Source organism: Alternaria triticimaculans, assembly GCF_023758025.1.
Source record: "Alternaria triticimaculans strain BMP 0046 chromosome Unknown scaffold_1, whole genome shotgun sequence".
NCBI lineage: Eukaryota > Fungi > Ascomycota > Dothideomycetes > Pleosporales > Pleosporaceae > Alternaria > Alternaria triticimaculans.
In genome coordinates, this window is record NW_026055958.1 from 1,412,065 (window position 1) to 1,421,555 (window position 9,491).

General features: G+C 53.1%; 2 protein-coding genes across 2 annotated transcripts; both read right to left on the reverse strand.

The window, feature by feature from the left end:
* Positions 1 to 2,716: 2,716 nt before the first annotated feature.
* On the reverse strand, positions 2,717 to 3,371 carry J4E78_000485 (uncharacterized protein; the record flags this gene model as incomplete). Its single annotated transcript, XM_049361148.1, has 2 exons — positions 2,717 to 2,887; positions 2,961 to 3,371. The coding sequence occupies 2 exons, from the start codon at positions 3,369 to 3,371 to the stop codon at positions 2,717 to 2,719; spliced, it is 582 nt and encodes a 193-aa protein (XP_049226431.1).
* Positions 3,372 to 3,892: 521 nt separating this feature from the next.
* On the reverse strand, positions 3,893 to 5,550 carry J4E78_000486 (uncharacterized protein; the record flags this gene model as incomplete). Its single annotated transcript, XM_049361149.1, has 3 exons — positions 3,893 to 4,221; positions 4,277 to 4,791; positions 4,856 to 5,550. 3 exons carry the CDS (start codon positions 5,548 to 5,550, stop codon positions 3,893 to 3,895), a joined length of 1,539 nt encoding a protein of 512 aa, XP_049226432.1.
* Between the last annotated feature and the right edge of the window lie 3,941 nt (positions 5,551 to 9,491).

The window sequence follows — 9,491 nt, forward strand, 5'->3', positions numbered from 1 at the left end:
CTGACATCTCGTTAAATCCGCTTTCACGCTTGTCGCCCGACTCGTAGGTACATCTGACAGGGTAGATAGCCGGTGGGTCTCTTCAGAGAGGCCAGGGGACAAAAGCCACAATCGATAGCTGCTGCCGTGTGAGATCCTCACGGTGGCAATCCGTTTTGATCGAACCCCCATCGCTGATGAGATGCCGCTGTTGGGAAGATAGTCTTGTCCATCAATATTGATGGTGCCGGCTTTAGAGCCAAGCGGTACCTACTAATGGGCGTAGGATGCAGGAACGAAAGTAAGATCCCAAAGAACTATGGGAAGCTAAGAGCGTTCCTGCATGGCGTTCGTCTGGGTAGGAACAATCTTAGAAGCGTCGCCCGTTGCTTGACGAATTTCCACGCGTGTTAGCGCGACGTGGCTTGGGTTCAGTGTCGGTCCGGCCAATTTCACCGCGCGAAAGAGCCCCTAACCCGAACATTTTGAAGGCGGGACTTCAACATCGAGCCGCGGCGGTACTCATGAGTAAACAGAGTTGGTACTGAGAAGGCAGGTCTCATCCCGGCGTTGATCGACTAAGTGGTGTGTTGTACATACGATCCACCCATGCATCGGCAGTCTGGAGCTCTAAGGACCAGGGTGATGTGGATATGGAAATCTTTCTGGAGAAGGACCCATGCACCTGTGTTAGACCACGAGGGCATCGCGAAAACCCAGCGTTTCCCAGATAAGCGTCCAGAGTCGACATTTTGGGGTTGGAAGGCCTATCCAGTGTTCTGGGCATCGGATCTGGTACCAGGTGGGACAAGCTCTACGACTAGCGGGCAAAAGTGGCGCGCCGGAAAGCTTGGTAACTCAGTTCCTGGCGCTCGGTAGCTGCGATAACGCGTTTAGGAGGCGTTGTGATTCAGCTCGCTATTCGTAGTACTTCGGGCGAGAGAAAAGAGTTGTTCCTCCAATGACTTTGGTAGTTTCCGCGGCGCGAGGACTGTCGGGAAGCTGCGACGGACAGATTGTTGTCGCGATAACATCCACAAACGCTCACCTGCTAGGCTGCGGCTGAGATGGATGATAAAGGCCCGAATGACTTCGGATACGCTTTACGGACGAATGAGTGCAGGCGCCTTCTGGTGTTCGAGCTCTCGGGTTCTGATGGCCTCTGTTGGTGGTCCGGTCCGTTCATAGGGCTGGTAAGCATGACGTTGCGAGTGCCGGCAGGCACGGTTCCGCGCGACGCAACACGCCGCTCACCCGTCCATTGTCCAGAACTCGAGGCTGCGACGAAAACTTTCTAAGGGTCCGTTAGTCCAGGGGCGTCATGCGAGATATATTGCTCCGCGGGGTCAGACATGATGTTGTCTCACACTGAGGAAAAGAAAGTTGAAGGTTTGAATGGAAGCCGCGTATTAACCGAGACAGCCCGGTCGCCCCTATGATCGCATCCATGCAGAGGTCGTCCAATTCTCGGAGCTGCTCTCTCTCTCTATCAACCCATGACTACTCCAAGCTCTGCTACTTCTTGGAAGTTAGATTTTCTCCCACGAACGCCTTCATAAGCTCCTGCTCGACCTGCTCATCAACAGTGGGTGGTGATGACACGGCCGCCATGCACAAGATCAAGCCGCCACCACCAAATAAAGAGAATGCCACAAAAGCCATCACCCGCAGAGGTAGCGCACGTGATGACGACCAGAACGCAGGAATCAGGTAGTAGGCTGTTACCAGGAAGAAAACACCTATGCCAACTAGAACATTGGTCAGCGCATGGTCGTAGTCATGCCGACATGTGGAACATACTTGAGATAGCGCGACTTTCACGAGGTAATGCACGTTGGTTTTTCTGGCTGAGGAGTCTGGTCTTAACCTCTCTATACACACACCATCCCTCCTCCGGACCGAAGATCTCGAGATACATCTTCGGAGGGTAGTCGCGCAATTCGCGTCCAGTGCCAAGCCTCCACTTGTCCGCTATGGCGCTTGCATGTTCACGAGAGAGTCCGCGAGAGACAGATAGAACTTCGGTCAAGAACTCGCGAATATCGGTCGGAAGAGCGTCAGATTCTGGGATGACAGGCTGCGAAAGCGCGTACAGTGGTGCCTTTTCCTCGCGGTCACCGTGGTCTTGGAACGAATTCGTTGACATGTTTTCTAAGCAAAATGAGATAAGTCCTCGCTCACCTCAAGAGAAGGAAACACAGCGACGGTGGTTCTAATCAACTACCTGAGCAGAGCTTGATGATCGGCGTTGGTTCTTACGTCAAGGCAGTGGCACAGCCCTGGACAAGGCTGAATTCTTGGCATTCTGAAGCACGCGTGCAGTATGGACTGCCAACCAGAGCTTCGTACTGAGCCATCCTGCTCGTGTTCTCACCACTTCATCTTCATTACCTAAACCATATTCAGTGGTCTGCCTTACACTAAAAACAAAGACCGGAGACTACCTAGGTGATTACTCTCAGGCCAGTCACGTGCATCTCAATAAGCGACCGGAACCGGCACGTTGCCCAGCAAAGCCCGCTCGGCACGGTTGATCATTCCCGAAAACCTTGGAAGCGACGCTGGATCTGGGCAGTCACAGTCTGGGTTGTTCGAGGAAAGTACTATCCATGAAGGCCACCGATAGCAACGAAGCATGAAGAGATCGCGGTTAGGATGAGCTGAATGGTAAGGAGCAGCAAAAGCGCAAGTTCGACCTCGTGCGCTCGGGTTGGACTTCGAAACGATGCGACAGCGCTCACTCTTGCGTTTTCGGCGGAGTTCTTATTGGGGTCTTCTGCGACTTGGTGTGCATGTCGTCAAACTCGGGCAGAGGCTGCGTGTTGGCAGTGCGCATGGTGGAAGACCACTCATCTGCACGAACGCCTCTAAAAGCGTTCTCTGCTATCTGCTGCAGGCGCCATTGGACCTTTCCACATACAGTATTAGCGATCGCATCCCGAAATAGAGAACAGCATCATGGCTCTCGTCTTGCAACTTACACCACCATCATCTTCAAACAAAGCCCCATGCTGGAGCTTCGAAGGAATATCATTCACTTGGGACTGAGCCGAGATGATGGGAAGAGCGTTGTAGGAACCGAACTGCTGGTAGGCCCCGCCGACGCTCAGGCACGCACCGTCGTTTCCTTTTGCGACAGCGTTATCGAGAGGACAGTTGTCACCCTTATAGAAGGCGATCATAAGGTCTTCATCGGTATCTCCTTGGGCGATGTAGACAGATTGAGCGTTGGTGCTGTATAAGCTGCCGTCCTGACAACCATCATCTGGCGTCAAGCCGACTACTCCACCAAGACGTTCGCCTCGGCAATGGATGCCGGTATAGAATTGGACGTCGTGGCCTAGAGAAGGCAAAATGAGGGTAACGAGGCCGGCGGCGATGGTGTTGTGCATCTTGGTCGCAGTTGTGGCTGAAGAAATAGTCGATGTTTGCGCGGTGTGATCTTGTGCTTGATGTAGAGGGAAGGTCGGTCTTTTATGTCATCTATGACCAAAGAGCGCTCACACATCATTCTTCACTCACGGTCTGACTGCGTACCTGCGTCATCCCCGCGCCGCCTCGGTTATCGCTCCCCTACCTCATCCCGGCTCATAACGTAAAGTATACCAAGAGGACGTGTCCGTCTTCCAAGAAGGAATATTTAGGTACGTTTCCAAACCATGCTGCTCGTCACGGGATAGGTAGGGGGGAAGTAAGGGCCAAGACGGGCGAGCGGCATGGATGGTTGATCCCGCTTGGGCGTCGCCGTGGCTAAGGAATGACGTCGACGCTGGCTTGGGTTTCCGCGAAAGGAAGGGAGGGTAGTTGAGTTTTGCGGATTTCACGAGTTGCAAGATAGTTTGAGAGACCGTTTGAACACATAATAATTCATTACTCATATCATCATCCCCTCCCACATAAACACAATGGGTATCTACAGAGTGTACCTGAAGCCCTCAAGGCCCTCAATGATCTTGCCTCCGTTGTTGGCACGCTTGTTCGCCATCCAGAACTTCAAGTTGAGCAACAGCGAGATGATAATGATCATACCCGACGCAATCATGCAAGCAACGATACCAGGGACGTAGGAAGGTGCGTCCTGGGTACGGAAGACAGTTCCACCGATGATACCACCGATACCGCCGGCGCCGACGAGTGTAGCGCTGCAGAGAGCGCGCTTCCATTGGCCGCGGATGTTGTTGGCTTGCCAGGTGAGGATGCAGGGGACGTTTGCGTTTGCAGCGGCGGTAGCGAGGAAGACGCCTGAGAGGGGTTGTTAGTGCATGTACAGAGAGGGCAATGGGGATGAATGACTTACCAAAGTATCGGACACCGACGTTGGTGCTGAAGCCGATCATGGGAAGACCGATGAGAGCGAGGACACCGTTGGCGATGACCCATGGGCTGCGGATGTGGTACTTGTCTCCTGCCCAGGCAAAGCCAACCATGACGAAAGCGGCGAAGACGTAAGGAGGTGCGATGAGGCAGTTTGCTGCGGCGGGGCTGAAGCCCATACCGTCCTTTAGGATGATGGGCAGGAAGTAGGCGATGGCGTAGGTGATGGTGGTTGTGAACATGAAGATGAGAGCAAAGCCCCAAACTTTGAGGTCCATGGCGCCCGCGAGGTAGCTCTTGAGGTTAAACTCCTCAGCGATGACATCGTGGCGGTCTTCTTCGATGCGGGCGACGATGAAGTCCACTTCGTCTTGCTCAAGGAACTTCTTTTGGGTCGCACTGGGCTTGGCTGCTAGCTCGGGGAAGTCAACGATGAAGTACCATCCAACGACACCGATCAGAACGGTGATGACTCCTTGCATGATGAAGATCCATCTCCTAAAGAGGTGAAAGTACGAAGTCAGTATATGTCTCACATGCACTTCGTATAGTTAGGACTTACCATCCTGAGAGACCAGGTCCGAAGCTGACGGGTGTGGTGGGCGCCTTCTTGGTGGGTCCGTAGTGGGGACCAAGCCAGTATGCCGCTTGTACGCCCTTGCCGTTGAGAAGAGAGAAGAGGTAGCCGAGGATACCTGAGAAGGCAGACGACAGCATACCGATGAGGAAGAAGACGGTGTTGCGCTTCTGGAGTTCGAATCGCTTGTACCAGCATGAGAGGAGGTATGCAGAACCGGGGAAGAAACCAGCCTCGAAGATACCGAGGAGTAGACGGAGTGGGATGAGTGTGTGCCATTCCTTGACGAAACCGAAGCCAATCATGACTGCTCCCCAGATGATGACGATAGATGGCAGGAAGAGTCTTGGACCAAGCTTCCTCAGCACAACGGTAGCTGGTGGCTGGAGTGCGACGTATGTGATGAAAAAGAGTAGCACGATGATGCTGTATCTCTCGCCAGTGAGCTTGAGATCGACACCCATACCGGCAACCATGGCGACACCTAGGTTGGTTCTATCCATGAGAGAGACACAGTACATGCAGCCGAGTGTGGGGATAAGACGAAAATCGACCTTGCGGACAATCTTCTTCTGCTCCTCGGGTGTGAAACGACTGATGGCGGCATTGCTGGCGGTTGTGTCGGACTCGATGCGTTCTAGGGTGGCGACGTTGCCCTTCTCTTCAGCGTAAGATGCCATGGTAGCTATTGGAGACTCTCGGAGTCCTCTGAGGCCCGTCAAGGGGGTAAGATGTAGACCTTGATGAACGACGAGAAGATCAACAAGGCGTAAGGGAGAAGAGAAAAGAAGATCTGACTTGTGGTGGAGAAGGATGAGAGAGAACCAAATCCACAACTGCAGGATACTCGACCTCATATACACATTGGCTTCCCCAGACTACTGATCTCGCCTTCCCCAGATTCTTTGCGGCGTCGGCTCCACCGTACCCCAGACTCTCCAAAACTTAGCAATTTGCATTGGACACTGACAAGCTCTCCAAGCTATCTCGCCTACAACCTATCGAATTGACACTGGCACGGAGCCTCAAGCCCATAGCTCCGGAGACGATTCACCACAGCGGTTAGCAGTACTCATACCAAGGAGCTCCAAGCAGCATAGCATCCGCGATAGTGCTGTCTGGACCCGGCAGTCTGGCGGTCTTGACTCCGGTACAGCGCGCAGGCGCATGTCAAGGCGTTTCCGACAGTCACGCCCAGCCTATACCCCGCGTGAACAGCCATTGTGATGATGGAAATCCGGAGGTGGCTGCGACAAATGGGGTAGGCTGTTGGTGGTTTGGGGCCTGGGCAAGCACTTAGCGGGGTGTCCGCTGTGCGCTACCAGCACGTGGCGTGGGCCCAGACTCTCAAACCAAGGCCTTTTGTTAGACAAATTGCCGACAGCCATTGCCATCCAACATTGGCAGGACATCTTCCGCTGGCTCATCGACTGATTATCGAGGTGTTGATGTACTACGAGCGGAAGCGTTCCACGATGCCTAGATACATGTGAAGACGATGCCTTCTGGTCGAGCGGTGAAAGTAAGTGCATGAGGCTGTACTTCGTATAGCTACACATACGCTGCCGCTGTACTTTAATACAACCGTTCGTATAGCTGGACCAGTAGGCCTTCAGCTTCGCCACTGTGTTATTGTCGTCTGAACTCATCTGGGTTTTGCGCAAGAAGCGGAACTGTCCATGGTCGTGATCTGATCATGTGTCTCACCGGCCCTTCTTCCGGTTCGTAGCTCTCATGTCTCCACGATTTGACACTTTCAATGGCGGATATTGTAGGATGTTGTTTCAAAGTTTCTTGTACTAGCACAATCTTTGACGGGATTCTCCGTTCGCATGGTCTCTTAGATTCGCCAAACGCCAAAGGTATCAGCAGCCATATTGTTGTTTGAATTTTCGTGTGGTTGTCACGCGTCTTGCAAACAGCATCTACTGTTGTTACTCCGGTGTAGGGTGTCGTCTGGTGATGGAATTTTTCTTTGGTGGATACTTCGTCTTGCATAGCGTGTCGACATGCGAAAAGGGTATCGATGCAAATGTTTCTCATCCAAAGTGTGGCGGTCATCGTATGGCTCTAGCCTGTCGCTACTGGAAGACCAACCAGTGCGCTTTTTCTAGCTGAGCTGGGCGGGTGCTGCCCAAAGCCGTACCGAGGCAGGACGAGTCTGCTTGTGAAGATGAGTATCAGGATGAACAGGTGTGAGAAGCGAGGTGGAAAAAGAAGATGTCGTCTGTGCAGGTCTATGTAGTTAGTTTACCGAAAGCTGGGGTCAGATCCGAGGGTGTGTTGCGGTTGCCGGCGTCGCTGATCAGTGATCCCCATGTTCGTGCCGAGCCGCACTTGAGTCGTGACAGAATCACGTGACTCTGCGGCTCGAGTCAGCTACCTGGGTGACAGGCTTGGTGACAGAAGTCGCGACACCAAGCACCCCGCACCCCGTTTTTGTCTATGCCGGAGTGTGGAAGATCTCGAGAAGCAAGTGTAAAGCTTCTTTGTGAGTCTGTATGATGCCGAGTTTTCCGTTTCAGTCACGTCTGAACTTTTGCACCACGCTTCATCGGCCTCGGACAATGAGTGAGCCAGATACATGAGGTGTGCTTTTGCTGCGTAAAGGCTACGGTTCCCATTACGGAAGAAAGATCCCAAAATGTGTCCTCCCTTACGGCACGATAGTTGACGTGGATTGGACGAGGTAGTTAGTGAGGCCAGTGTTCAGCAGTAGGCATTCCATGGCTGACGAGGCTGCCGCACGCACCACGGGATGACTGGGCCTACTCCCGTAGACCTGTATGAGGGTCTCCATTCAGGCCTCAACGGACACTAAACACCTGGAGTATCTGGGGAGCAAGTGACGTCAGCTGGACAAGACCAGGACTGACGCCTGACCAGACAGGTGATCCCCCACGTGTACAGCAAAATTTGGACCAAATGCTGTTGAGCTGAGACATATTCCGACGAGACGTCCTCATTCAAAGCTTCCATTCGTAGATCATGATGGAAAAGCTCGGGATTGTTACTATTGCTTTTCGCTCCCCCGTCGCGTGGTACCTGTAGTTGACAGCGGAGGGTATGAATTTTCGCCCACAATAGCCGCTGGGTGGGTCTTTTGGGCATCCTAGATCCAAAAGTCCATGGCGTCAGCGCCAGAAGTGGGTCCGTAGGGCAGCGAGAGCCGCAAGACCAAGTGTTCGGGATCCAATTGGAGACACTTTGGGCAGCGAAGGATTCATTGCTGAGACGAAGTGACATGCCGCATGTGAGTCACACGTCCTGATCGAAACGTAGTCTCTAGAGAGGAATTGCTCGCGCGAACGAACTGAAGCTGGATAGCGCGGTGAAATGAAAGCGTTTAGAATGCCATTGCTGAATTTCGCTCGGGTTCCAACGAGATGGTGGATTTGTGGTGGGCTGCGCTTAGCGAGTTCCCACGCGTTCCTCCACCCAACCAGCGCTAGCCAAACGGCGGAGACGACAATGGTTAGGAAGGCGCGACCACGATTTTGATATAACGAAAAGTGCAATCTGAATATCTGACAATAAGAAATAAGGAGTTTGCAGGAGTTCATGTAAGAGGGGCTGTGGCGTAGATTATTCTGAGATTGTGGGTACATTACCTGCATGATGCTTAAGGCAAGTGATACTGACATCCATCACACATCCATTGCGCATGGCGGCATCGAACGCCCATCGCGTCTTTACGTCGACGATCAATCGCAAGTTCTCGAGCATCGACTCCCACCATCCTTTCTTGAGAAGAATGATGGCGTTTTACAGTTCCCATGCACATGACTGTGTCACTGTGGCACAAGAGCTGCCGATATCGCATCAATCTGACACAGGCTTCAAGCCAAAGATCTTGATGTCTGCAGGGCGTGTGCGATGTGCCGAAATGATTCAGCCCCGATGCTCTGCCGGTCACACCAAGAGTCTAAACGGACGTCAGTGGAAGACGACTGTATGCGGAGACCCTTTCGAGCGTGTTGTCATGCCGTATCTGTCCGCTACCCCGCCGCAGATTTGCTGGAGGTCACGTAGAAGGTTGGCTGATCACTCAATGTGTGCAACGAGAGCTTTGCAAGACCTGGCGGTCGGCACAAATTGGTGTCGCGCAGAGTGCTGCATCTGAGCCGAAGCGAATGGTTCTGAGTGGCATTTATCAAGCATCACAGCACATATCTGGCGCAGGCGTGGATGAAGGGTAGCCACAGTTGCACGAAACTCAACGTCATGCCTGGTGGTGTAGGAGCATTGGATGAGCGGCCACCCTTCCGTTACGGACCACTGCACTATTTCGTCTTACAGGACCGGGACGAGCGAATGGCAAAGCTGTCAAGGATGCACCACATGGTAGCTGGTGGTGGGGTGTTTATGGCGGATGTCTGAAGCTTGATCTAGCAACGACGAAAAGTCAAGACGCTGCACTTTGTCTGCAGACTGTGTACCATGACGCCGGTCGAACACAGCATGAGGGACATGAGGGAGGAGAGCAGTGGCGAATACCTCGGAATACGATAACGGTCGTCGTGCGTGTGACGTTTGGAGTCGCGGTGCCGTGGAAGCCGCAGGTTGCCGGATTGGGCGTATTCGAGGGCGCATCATTTGTTCTGGTTCTGGCCAGAATTGT